General features: G+C 45.0%; 1 protein-coding gene across 2 annotated transcripts in view; it reads right to left on the bottom strand.

The window, feature by feature from the left end:
• Positions 1 to 213: 213 nt before the first annotated feature.
• Positions 214 to 13,589, bottom strand: part of SLC22A1 (solute carrier family 22 member 1) — a 30,213-nt gene continuing 16,837 nt past the window's right edge. The window contains exons 8-11 of one of the 2 annotated variants that reach the window (XM_086708268.1): positions 12,307 to 12,415; positions 4,537 to 4,649; positions 3,116 to 3,215; positions 214 to 776 (exon numbers count right to left, since the gene is read on the bottom strand). In XM_086708268.1, the coding sequence (XP_086564394.1) occupies positions 710 to 776; positions 3,116 to 3,215; positions 4,537 to 4,649; positions 12,307 to 12,415 (389 nt within the window). In that variant the 3' untranslated portion in view covers positions 214 to 709. The remainder of the gene's footprint in view (positions 777 to 3,115; positions 3,216 to 4,536; positions 4,650 to 12,306; positions 12,416 to 13,589) is intronic. The other variant, XM_086708269.1, reaches the window with a different exon arrangement.

The following is a 13,589-nucleotide window of genomic DNA, read 5'->3' as shown; positions in this document are numbered from 1 at the left end:
TCACCTCTTCCACCAGAACTTAAACCAGTTACTACATAACTGGTGGTAAACTGAACTCTTTGATATATTTACTACAATAGTTTATAGTTGGCATAGGAGTCTACCTTCTAGAATCACCAACAAGAATGAAAACCAAGAGTGAAACTCAATACAACATTCCTCAAGCAAAGGTGGCAGAAACCGCTTCCTAAAAAAGTTACAGTACTTCTGGCCTGCGGATGAGGATCATGTTTTATTCTGTGAGTCGTATGTAAACGTGATTCGGGTATGGTCTGCCGGGAGAGTCGCCATGTTTGAAAAACAAGTGCCCTTCAAGAAAGCTACACCTTGAAATATTTTTGCCGAGATAAATACTCCCAATACAAAGACATTTTCTTTTGGAGGGAATGAAACAACACAGATTCTAGGAAACCAGTTACAGAGGCCTCTTTTATAGCCATATTTAAACTCGACTGGATCTTCGAAATACTTTAGATAATTAAGTAACTGGTAACCACCAACAGCTCCTGCTAGGAAAGTAGATAACAGAGGCCAGGGCTTTGGGAGATTTTTTTAAAAGAAAGAAAATAAAGTAAAACGAGGCACATTTGGTATTTGTTCAGAATATTGGTTTAGGGGCAGGTAAGTGAGGAAGAGCACAGAAAAGTAAGGGTTTCTAAGCGTTTCTTCAGGTGCAAACCCCATCTTCGATCTCAGCGAAGCATCTCTCTCACGTGCCTGCACGTTCTGTTGTTTGGATCTGAAGGTAAATCGTGTTTTCTTTGGGCTTTGCTATCCTGTAGCCACCAAAAACAAAAATGAGCGTTAAAATAAACAATGTTTTGACCAAGAAACTATTGCAAAAGAGAGAAGAGAAAAGAAACTATTGCAAAATTGTCCACAGGAATACGTCTCAAAACAAAAGGAGAAAAGGAGGGTAGCAAGGAACACAAAAAGGACCAGCAAAGGGATATCTCAAGAGATGACCCGGTGCTTATCAATGAATTGTAATGACATAGTTTAAAATCTGATAATCAGGGGGGCCTGGGTGGCTCAGTCGGTTAAGTGTTCGACTTCGGCTCAGGTCATGATCTCATAGTTTCGTGAGTTCGAGCCCTGCATCGGGCTCTGTGCTGACAGCTCAGAGCCTGGAGCCTGCTTCAGGTTCTATGTCTCCCTCTCTCTCTGCTCCTCCCCGGCTCATGCTCTGTCTCTGTCTCCTTCAAAAATAAATGAAAACATTAAAAAAAAAATTTTTTTTTAATCTGATAATCAATATTAGCTACCTATTTGGGACCCAAAAAGGCATATTGTCATCAACTAGAAAATGCATTTACAGGGGCGCCTGGGTGGCGCAGTCGGTTGAGCGTCCGACTTCAGCCAGGTCACGATCTTGCAGTCTGTGAGTTCGAGCCCCGCGTCAGGCTCTGGGCTGATGGCTCAGAGCCTGGAGCCTGTTTCCGATTCTGTGTCTCCCTCTCTCTCTGCCCCTCCCCCGTTCATGCTCTGTCTCTCTCTGTCCCAAAAATAAATAAACGTTGAAAAAAAAAAATAAAAATAAAAAATAAAAGAAAATGCATTTACAGTTAAAATAGAGTGTCCCAGGGCACCTGGCTGGTGCAGTCGGTTAAATGTCCGATCTTTAATTTCAGCTCAGGTCATGATCTCACGGTCATGAGACTGAACCCAAATCGGGCTCTAAGCTGACCACAAGGAATGTGCTTGGGATTCTCTCTCTCCTTCTTTTTCTGCACCTACCCCCCACCACTTGTGTTCTCTCTCAATCTCTCTCAAAATAAATACGCTTTAAAAAAAAATAGTTTTGTCCCTTATCAGTACGGAGACATCCAGAATTTGTCAAAGTGAGGTTTATGAAGCACTTATGAGCTTCATTGGCAGAGCTTATTAACAGCACAGATCCCTGGGTCCCACCCTTCATTTACTAAATCAACAAACCTAGAAGGCTCGGGAATCTGCATTTCAGTAAGCTTCTTCTTTTGTGATCCTTCTGCATATTAAGTTTTGAGAATCACTGAGGAGTTTACACAATATGCAAGAAGAATGGAGAAAATCTAAGGTTTATCGAACACCTACTATGTGTAAGGCACATGATCAGTCACTGTCCCCCCACCTTATCTCATTGAATGTTCCCAGCAATCCTCCAAGGTGAGTATTAGTGTGGCTATTTGTCAGGCAAGGAGGTAAACTTCCTGTAAGGTTCAACGACATCCCCAAAGTCATGTGGCCGAGTAGATGACTGGATTTGAGCCCAGATCTCTTTGACTCCCTAGATCATTCTCTCTATGTCACAGGGACTCATGCTCTTTCCTATGGAATCCATAGAGCGAGCCTGGAGGGGGACCCGAGAGGCTACCTCCTCAAGCATTGCTTATTCCTTTCCTTTTTTATTGCTGTAAGAGAAGAATCTGAGACTCCATTAAAGTCCTCGTCCCTGTCACAAGAATGAAAGTTTTAAGTCCCTCTTCCTTTGTAAAGAAAGTCATTAAAGAGTCGGAATCAACGGGGGCGCCTTGGTGGCTCAGCTGAGTGTCCAACTCTTGATTTTGGCTCAGGTCATGATCTCACAGTTTCTTGAGTTCAAGCCCCGCATCAGGCTCTGTGCTCACAGCACAGAGCCTGCTTGAGATTCTCCCTCTCTCTCTGCCCCTCCCCTGCTCTCACTCTATCTCTCAAAATAAATAAATAAACATAAAAAAAAATTTTTTTTAAAATAATCAGAACCAACAATTGCTAAAAGGACAGAAGACTGATTTAAAAATAGCTCCCAACTCAGGGCAGTTAGCTCCTGGTGAGCTAGGAACTCGGCCCTTGTTCTGTCAGCATCTCAGACACATGTTCTCAGTCCCACAGTTTAGAACAGCTAAAGGCCAACCAAAACCACATATTCGTGCTCTCCAATCTTTCCTCACCCAAAGCCAGTGGCTATTTGTGTCGTGTTTCTCTCTACAGCAGCTCTGGTTTAAATAAATAAATAAATAAATAAATAAATAAATAAATAAAAAGTTGCACAGATATCTGTGAAGCTCTCCTAAACCACTAAGATAGAGGAAATGGAGATACCAGGGGGCAGGTGTCACTCACGTGAACCCCGAGTCCCCAAGCACCACAGGCTCACCTCCCAAGGTTCTCTGCATCCTCGATGGTCTCTGGCAAAGTGACCCCTTTGGTCTCAGGAAGAAGCAGCGTCACCCCCCCGGCAACCAGGCCCAATATCGCTTCAAATGAAACAGAGTTCACACGGAGCCGTTAGAGCACAGCCAACACCATGTAGGGATGCCGACCGCTAGCTAAAGGGATGGCTAGATAATGCACCTGTGAGACACACTGGGTGTTTAGAAGTCAGGAACATCTAGGAAACAAAAGTTAAAGCAATAGGATCACTGGGGAAATGTCAGAGTGAGAAAGGGGAATAGTGGGGTGCCTGGGTGGCTCAGTCCGTTAAGTGTCTGACTCTTGGTTTTGGCTCAGGTCATGATCTCACGGTCCACGAGTTCCAGCCCTGAGTTGGACTCTGCACTGACAGCATGGACCCTACTTGAAATTCCCTCTCTGCCTCTCTCTCTACCCCTCCCACCCTCTCAAAATAAATAAACATTTAAGAAAATGGGAATAGTGCCTTCATTTTACTTCTACATAAGAATAACTTGGACAGTAACTGATGTTTAAGTGTTAGCAGATTGATTATATATAATGTATATTCTATATATTATAGTTATATATAAAACTATACACATTAGATAATTGCATTATAATGTATTGTTTTATATAGAATATATATAATAATTACCATATATAAGCTATAATATATACTATAGTTACCATATATTAATATTATATTACTACATATTTGATATGAAGCATAGATAATATATTTGTGGGCAGCGTGGGCCTCTCTCGTTTCTCCTTCCCCATCCCTCCTCCCCTCTCCTAATTTCTCCCTTCCTCTGTCCCCCGCCCTCTCCCTCGTGCTATGCCTGGGCCCCGGCACAGCACCTCTCTGCACGTAGATGGCCGTTCTGCCTTCCACCAAGTGGGTTAGCAGGGTCTCGGAGGTCCCGAGGTCTCAGTTTGGGGAGAGATATTAGAGTCCCCTCCTCCTTCTCTAATCCAACTTCATCACTATCACAGCTGATACTAAACTTCGATTCTCATTTGTCTCTATTTCCGCTGTTAAGCAGCAGAGTGATAATTCAGCATCTTTAAGCCTCCAGCAATTACATGTTAAATGCACAAAAATTAGGAGTCAAATTCGTAAGAAAGGAGGAGGCTATGTCAACAGAGGCCCCTCAAATTCTGTCCTATAAGACAATTATTGGACTCCGGAGCCATAGAATGTAAACCTCTGGCCTGCCTTCCAGGAATGGCCTCCTATCTTCCCATGCAGCAAGACAGAGCGAGCCAGGAGACAGCGACAGGGAAGGCGCCATTCTTGTCATCTGTAAACTCACTGGAGGACATCATCCGCTCATCAAATAGTTGTTGAGTAATCGTGCTGGGCTGGGAAGAAGGAATAATAAACATCCCAGGAAGTCTTACCAAACAAAATGAGGGGCGAGCCTCGCCAAACCTCCATCAGCCTGAAGACCAGGAAGGGGGTGATGATCCCGCCCAGATCACACAGGGAGGAGCACACCATCACTCCAAGGTTCCTGACAAAATAGAGAACAAAAAAGATGCTACTTTCCAAAGGTTAACCTTATCCTAGAGCAAGCACAGGGAGGGGAGAGAGGCTGGCAGAGAGTTAATCACCAATGGCCAATGATTTTCAGTCAATCATGCTACATAACAGAGCCTCCATGGAAACCCTGACCTGTGGGGTGCAGAGCTTCCAGGTTGGTGAACATATCCATGCAATGGTGGCCCACCCCAACTCCATGGGGACAAAAGCTCCCGTGCTTGGGACCCTTCCAGGCCTCACCCTAGGTACCTCTTCATGTGGCTGTTCATTTATATCCTTTATTATGTCCTTTATCATCAACCGGTAACTGCAAATAAGTGTTTCTCTGAGTTCCATGAGATAGAGCAAATTATTGAACTTGAGGAAGGGGATATGGGAGTCCTGATTTAGACCCAGTGAGTCAGAAGTCCAGGTGACAACCTGGGGCTCGTGCCTGGCATCTGAGGTGGGGCCAGTCTTGTGGCACTGAGCCCTCACCCCATGGGATCTGCACTAACTCCATGAGGTTACCATCAGAATGGAACAGGATACCCAGGGGGTATCTGGAAAGTTGGAGAACTGGTTGGTGCAAGCTGAGCTCTTCCATTCTTCCTTCCTTCCTTCCTTCCTTCCTTCCTTCCTTCCTTCCTTCCTTCCTTCCTTCCCTCCCTCCCTCCCTCTCTCTCTCTTTTCTTTTCTTTTTTCTTTTCTTTCTTCTTTCCATGAAGACATAGGGAAGGGCAGAAAGAAGGTATTAAGGATGGGAGGATGAAGAAGCCTAGAAGAGAATCAGAGAAATGATCCTACCTGAAAGGATTCTCTTCATCCCTGGTGATAGTCTTTGCTCTGACATCTACTTTGTCTTACATGAATACGACCACTTTTGACTAGAGTTTGTATGGAATATCTTTTTCCATCCTTTTACTCTTTTTTTTTTTTAATTTTTTTTTTCAACGTTTATTTATTTTTGGGACAGAGAGAGACAGAGCATGAACGGGGGAGGGGCAGAGAGAGAGGGAGACACAGAATCGGAAACAGGCTCCAGGCTCCGAGCCATCAGCCCAGAGCCCGACGTGGGGCTCGAACTCACAGACTGCGAGATCGTGACCTGGCTGAAGTCGGACGCTTAACCGACTGCACCACCCAGGCGCCCCTACTCTTTTTTTTTAAGTTTATGTATTTGTTTTGAGAGAGAGACCGCGTGCGAGCGGCAGAAAGAGAGAGAGGGACAGAGAATCGAAACAGGCACCGTGCTGACGGCAGCCAGCCCAGTGCAGGGCTCAAACCCATAAACCATGAGATCATGACCTGACCCCAAGTCAGATGCTGAACCGACTGAGCCACCCAGGCGCCCCATCATCAGTCTACTCTTAAACTATCTCTGCCCCTATATTTAAAGTGAGTTTCTTGTAGCCAGTATACAGTTGGGTATCACTTTTTTGTCCAATCTGATGATCTTTGACTTTTAATTGGGGTGTTTAGAACATTCATACTTCTTTTGACTGTTGATAAATCTTGCTTGTTCAGTGCTGGGTATTTTTGTATTCCTATAAATAGTCTTGAACTTTGTTTTAAAAACATGGTTAAGCTAGGAACAATAAACTGGGAAACGTTTTATCCTCTAGGATATGACCTTTAAGCTTCTTCGGTGATACCTATTTGCATCTTGGTTGGTTATATCATCTCTCAGTGTTTGCCACTATACCTTTAAACATATTTATGATTTATTTGATCAGTTTTCAACAGGATATTTCTTCTTAGCTGTAAAAAGTATATTGAGGGAATTATATGTAAAAATTATCTATCCATGTTTTATGGAAAGATTCTAATAGCAAGAGTAGATGTTGAATTTATTAAATGCCTTTCACTGCCAATGGAAATAATACAGAACAGTTTTAATTTGTCAGCTTTAATTTATTAGCTCTATAAAACTCTTTCAATTTATTAGCATGATTTATACTATTAGATTTTCTAATACTGGATTTTGTGTTCCTGAGTAGCTCATCTTAGACATGATATATTATTACTTTAATGTCTCCACCATTCTGTTTAATAATATACGGTTTAGGGCTTTAATCAAAATTCTACAAATAATATTTACCTATAGTTTCCTTGTTTTCTTTATCTTTGTTGTTCTTTGATACCAGTATTATGCTGGCTTTATTAAAATTTTTAAAAAATCTTTCTCCTTTTTCTATCGTCTAGAAGAGTTTGAGTATCGTTGGAGTTTTCTATTAATTACATGTTTTGTAAAATCTCCCTGTGAGACCATTGTGGATTTCCTCTTTATCATTGTTTAGGGACTTCCTTATCTCATTAAATACATTTTTGGCATACATTCAATTTTGTCTGATAAGATTATGGCTCTTGCTATATTTTTGTCTGCATTTACTGATATGTTTTCATGCATTCTTTTCCTTTCAACCTTTCCAAGAAGTTGCGCTTCAACTATGAGCATATTGTTCAGTTTTGCTTTGTAATCAACTCAAGGGGTCTCTTTTTTTAAATAGAGGACTTGAGTCTCTTTGTGTTTATTTAAATGTCACAAACGCTTGGTCTTGATTCCGTCATTAGCTTTTATGTCATGGTTTTTACAACTTCTAGTGTCTTATTTTCAATACGTGTTAGTTATCAGTATTTTTTTCTGATAATTTGGAAGGTTTGTATTTTTTTAAGTTTATGTGTTTTTTAGTAATCTCTGCACTCAGTGTGGGACTTGAACTCACGGCCCCCAGATCAAGAATCCCATACTCTTCCCACTGAGCTAGCCAGGTGCCCTGGAAGGTTTGTATTTTTATTCCAAATGTTACCTTTATCATTTTATTTAATACATGTAATACTGTATTTCTTTAGACAGTATTCATTCACTTCCTATTATAAACAATTATAAAATTCGTATATTTCCACTTCCTCCTCAAACCATCCCTGCCTGCACTGACTTTAGTTAATAGTATCATTGTTTTCGTGTTTCTCCTCACATCTTAAAATATACCTAAAACACTATGCAATTTATCAGCTTTTAATAATACATTTTTCCCCCAGCTGGAGAAAGTACACAAAGGAAATCAGCTTATCACACCACGTCTGACATTCCCTCTCCTTTCCTGTCCCTGTCTCCGTTAGTTCTAGCGTTTCTTTATTGTCAGATTTCTGACATTTTCTGCTGTTTGTACTCAAAACCACATACCCTTTAATCCCCCATTTAATGATTATCAATCTGATATCAAGTAGATACTCCCCCTAGATCTGTGACTCAAACCTTCAGCCCAGGAACTTAATAGAATATTCCTTATTGCTTCCTTCTGAGTCTGTTTTTCCTGTGACACCGTGTGCCACTTCAAATCATAGAGTCAACCATTCTTTTATTTCTAGAGGTTTCCTTGAAGGTTTTTTTTTTTTTAATTTCTTGGAGGTTTTTTTTGTTTGTTTCACTCTTTCTGTTATCTTTTCTGGGATGTGTGTACGTGCACGTGTGCGTGTGCATGCGTGTGTGTGTGTGATCTCCAAGACTTTTAAACTCTTTGCTTATTTCCGTTTTATTTTGCAATTCTCAGATCTACCTTGCCTTTCCCTCACTGTCTCGGTTCTCCTTTGCACCGCTTTCAAACAGGTTTCCATTTCTATCATCTGGTCCATATTCTGACCCAAGACCTTTTATCTTGGCCTTAGGCTTTCGTTTGATAGAGATGACTGAGGCAGAGTTTGCATTTGGTTGTGGTATTTTGGGTCACCGTTTTCATCTGCTTTGTGACACTATTTTGCTAGTGAGTGTTCTTCATTTGTCCTCTGCCCTTTGTTCCCTTTCTCCTTTTCTCTCATGGTCTATTTGTGTAACTGGGTGGATTGCTTTTTTATCACCCTTCTTTGCTACTGGGATCTCTTCCTGTATCAGCCATGTCGAAGAATTTGTGGAGAGGAGCCAGGCCACGTGCCGGGTCAGGACAGATTCTCTTTTTGACCCGGGTCGAATGCGATCAGGTGCTTAACGTCTCTCACTCCCAATCGGCAGGGGTCGACAGGACAGAATTGCTCACCGTGTTGGGTCTTTCTCCTCCACCCCGCCTCGCGCACACCGCCATCTCCAAGGTCCCTGAATGTTCTCTCGTGGTCTCGCTCTCCCTGCACCACCTTCAGCCTCACAAGGTCGGGGGGATGGAGCTTATGGGTCCAGCCCCTGAAGCCATCTGTTACTGCAAACAAGGGACTGTGGGTTGTACCCTCCCCGGTATGCTTCCTGCTTTGGAAAACTGTTGGCCTTGTCCAAGGGTCACTGTCACCATGTGCATCCCTGGAATCTTCCAGACCCTCTGAAACCTCACTGCACTCAGCAGCCCTTCTTCTCACGCTTGTCTTTCAGGGTCATCCTAGGTTTGTTTATGTTTATTTATTTTTGAGAGAGAAAGAGAGAGAGCATGAGCAGGGGAAGGGGCAGAGAGAGGGGGAGACACAGAACCTGAAGCAGGCCTGACTCGGGGCTCGAACTCACGAACCGCGAGATCGTGACCTGAGCCGAAGTTGGACGCTCAACCAGCTGAGCCACCCCGGCGCCCCCAGGGTCATCCTAGTTTTAAAGTTGGCATTTGCAGCTTTGTTTATTCTCATTTTTCGAATAGCTTCAGTGCCACTTCCAAGAGAAGAAAGGAAAGACGCCGTTATTTTAAGCGGTTACGTTTTAGAGAAGTAAAAAAAATGTAATAAGCACACAGAAGCTAGAAGCAGTAGGGACAGGGAGCTAAGTTCCTGATGGGAGAGTCACATGGTGTGGTGTTTTCTGCACTCGGCCATTCTACGGGCCCTGGGGGACCGCTCAGGACAGCTCTATTATAGGTACAGAGAAGTACGATATGTCACTCCCGTTTTCAGGCAGCCCATGCCGTAGTGGGGACACAAAAAGGAGAGACGATTTCCAACACAAGGCAGAGCCCACTGAAGCCAAAAGAATGTTCTTGACAATATGTGCTGCAGTCAGAAGGTGGCTGTTCATTTCTAAAGCCTCCTGTGAGTAAGAAGCAGGGTCAAGATGGCTTCAATAGTAATTTCTAAATTTGGAGCTCTTGTACAGTAATAAAGTAACTGGAATAACCCGTTTTTAAAAAAAAAAAACAGTTTCGGGGCGCCTGGGTGGCTCAGTTGGTTGAGCGGCCGACTTCGGCTCAGGTCATGATCTCACAGTCCATGAGTTCGAGCCCCGCGTCGGGCTCTGTGCTGACAGCTCAGAGCCTGGAGCCTGTTTCAAATTCTGTGTCTCCCTCTCTCTGACCCTCCCCTGTTCATGCTCTGTCTCTCTCTGTCTCAAAAATAAATAAACATTAAAAAAAATTAAAAAAAAAACAGTTTCGATTGGATTCTATCCATTGAAAATATCAGAACTTTCATGACTCTTATTCTTGTGTGTGTATGGATCACATTTAAAGTTTTTTTTAATAAAGTTTATTTATTTATTTTGAGAGAGTGTGTGTGTGTGTGTGAGCAGGGGAAGGACAGAGAGAGAGGGGCGAGAGAGGATCCCAAGCAGGCTCCGCGCTCTCTGCTCAGAGCCAACGTGGGGCTTGAAATCACAAACCGTGAGATCACGACCTGAGCCGAAACCAAGATTCAGATAGATGCTTAACCGACTGAGCCACCCGGGCGCCCCTAAAGTTATTTCTGAACTTCTGGCTTCCATTTCTAGTTATTGAGAATCCTTATCAACAGGCTCTCTGCACAAATGGCTCCTTGAGATGGGTTGCTTGGCTTTCTTCCCCGTAGGAGCAGGGACTCAGGCCCTTTGACAGTTAACATTTTCAGCCAGTCCCCTGGGTCCGGTGGCCATGACAATGGAATTGTTTGGCCCGGCTATTTTAGACTCCGGGCTCAGGACTGCCAAATGTGGAAGATTTTCTCTTTAATGTGCCTTCATCCCTTTGTACTCAGTCCAAGCAACCTTTTATAGATGAGAGTATGAGACAGAGCCTTTTAGTGAAGGGCAGGTGGGGAAGAGGACAGTAAATCAGGGCCACTGTTGCACCTTCCGGCTGACTGACGGGCTCAGATTGCTGTGCAGCTGAGCGATCGGGGAGCTGGAATATTTCTTAGAAACTACTGGCATGATGGCATGAGGAATAGCACACGAGAAAGAGTTACACAGACCGAAGAGACAGTTTGAGAAAATAGACCAAATTCTAACGAGGGTCCGAATTCAACCTCGAAGTAGAGTGGTTAGTTTCTTTTACCCTAAAAATAATCTTCATTTAAAACTAAGCCTCCTAAAACACAGATGGCAGTAAGTCCATACAAAGATGCTCAACATTTTTAGTAATTAGGAAAATGTAATTTAAAGTCACAATAATACCACTACTTCTCAGAATGACTTCGAAAAATAAAAAAAAAAAAAAGAAAGAAAGAATAAAGAAAAAACAAGTCACAATACCAAGTGCTGATGAGGATGTGGAACGATAGGATGTCTCACGTGGTTGGCGGAACACAAAATGGCGCAGCTCTTTGGCAAACGTTCTGACCGTTTCTTATAAATTTAAACACACACTTACCATATGAGCCATTCCTAAGTTTGTGGCCATGAGATACGACAACATGTATCCACTCCAAGACCCTTACCTGAATGTTTATGAGCAGCTACACTGTACTCACTCCAACCTGGAGACAGTCAATGCCAATACACTGGGAAATGGATAAACAAATCGTGGCACATCATTCACACGCCGGGAAAGCACTCAGCGCGCACTCAGAAGGGGCAGAGCACGGACGCAGGCGGGCAACTACGTGATGTCCCCCGTCCTGCTAAGTGAAAGGAGACAAACACCGAGTCTGCCTGCCTTGTGACTTCATTTACATGACATTCTGGAAAAGGTAGAACCAAAGGGACAGAAATCAGATGAGTGGTTGCCAGGTGCTGGAGGTGGGGAAGGGACACGAGGAAGCATTTGGAGATGATGGAGACGTCTCCATACTGATCGTCGCGGCAGGGAAATGAACACACATATAATGAAAATTCAGCAAACTGTGCGCGTTAGAGTGAACTCTGGTCTGAACCTGACTTGGAACGATAAGTCCTCCAGGCCTGTTGCTACGTTTACGGACAAGCATTGTGTCATCACGGGAAAGGCACGGGCTTCTGGTGGCATCAGGGCAGACGCCCTGCCACTTTCCAGCTGTGTGCCTCTTGAGAGTTCTGTGTCCCTCTCTGAACCTCAACTTCCTCATCTGTAAAATGGAAATAATGACATTGGGGGCGAAATGGCACAGCTCTAGAAATGCTTCCTGTGTCACTGGGCCAGTCGGAACTCTGTCTACGCAACGTGTGTCTACAGGCACGGATGGAGCTACGGGAGTTCGCGCCACTAGCCGTGGGCTGGGCTGAAACTCAGTCTCCCACTCTCTCCCGTCTCTGTGCAGATGCCTTTTCTCTCATGCCTGCCCTCTGCACGGTCTCCTCCAACCTTTCCATCTCACATTCTCTCCTACAATCGGGTGTCGACGCGCTCTTTGATGCCCAACCCCTGCCTCAATGTCCAAACGGACCTTGGGGGAGCCTTGAGGAATCATCTTAGAAGTGCCGGTCCTCGTTGAGCCTGGCTGGTGCACAACTATTTCAGGGGCTACCCGACCTCCGCCCCACCCCCACCCCACCCCACCCCGCTTTGTGCGCCCACCTGACGAACGTGGGATACAGCTCGGCGTTCACCAGGCACACGGTTTGGAACACGATGGTGATTCCCATTCGGCCGATGCAAGCTACTGTGATGTTTAGCCAGTGCAGATCTGGACAGGAAACACAGAGGTGGGGATCTCACGTGAGGACTGTGGTCACAGAGTTCCCTCCCTCGAGGAGTCAGGTTAAGAAGCTTGGCCTTTAGAGCTGGAAGGGCCTGAAGGACTGTCTTGTCTAACTCTTTCCTTCTGGGATAAGACCTGAGAGGTCTCAGAACTGGACAGTGACACATGAAGGGGGGCTCCTCTGTGCAGGGGAAAGAACATGCATTTGGAGTCTCAGCTCTGCCTCCTGTCAGCCACGTGACTTCCTTCTTTGTCTCTTGGTTTCCGGAAACACAGTAGGTCCACGAAAAATGCAGCCCTTTAGGTACTATCCTGGAGCCGACAGACCAGATTTCTAATCTTCCATCGAGGGTTCGTTTCCAAACACATTTTTAAAACCAAAACCCTTCTCCAGATAGTACCAAATGTGAGCATTAGGGAAGCAAACCTTGTCTCCGCTTAGCCGACTGCTGTGGGCTCTTGATTACACGACGGTCCAGGACTGATCCAAGAATTGGGCACCTTCACCTGCTCCACCTGGATCGTCCCAAACACTGACACACACAAGTGGCTCCTGTGACATGCCAGGTCACTTGGAAAGCCTCTTGGCTCACAGCCACTATGCCATCTCAACCCCTGGCCCCAGATATTGGCTGCTCACGGAAGCCTGCTCTGTTTCACTCCACCAGCGTGAGGCTCCCAGGAGAGAGGACACGGTGGCCTTAGGAACGAGCTGGCCACAAGGTCCAGCCCAGTCTCCCAGCCTCTGGCAGCTCCCCACCTTGTGCTAATCAAGGACGCGCCCCACCTTCCTAAAGAGAAAAGGTGAAGTTTACTCCGTACATAGAGGGAGGGCCTTGCACACAAACTCTGGGGTCTTTAATCTGTTGAGCTGTTCAACTGCCCCGGCTCCCCTTGGCACTGTGGGGCCATCCCTGCCCAAAGCCCCCAGTGCCTCTCTTCCACACTGGGGTACAGTCCAAGGCCACCTCCTGCTAACTGGGCCTCTGTCCATCGCTCCTGCCCCTGCTCTCCTGATTCTGGGTGCAAGGATTCCAGCTGTTCCTTGAATGCTCAGCTCTGCCCTCCGCGGGGAGACTCCCACTCCTGTCCCCCGCCTGGGAAGCACATTCCCTAGACGGCAACACGGCTCGCTCCCCTCATTCAGGTCTCCCGAGGC

The sequence above is a fragment of the Puma concolor genome, chromosome B2, assembly GCF_028749965.1.
Source record: "Puma concolor isolate L17-30 chromosome B2, mPumCon1.1.hap2, whole genome shotgun sequence".
Lineage (NCBI taxonomy): Eukaryota > Metazoa > Chordata > Mammalia > Carnivora > Felidae > Puma > Puma concolor.
Note: the sequence above shows the minus strand (reverse complement) of the source record. Positions and strands in the feature narration are given on the sequence as shown.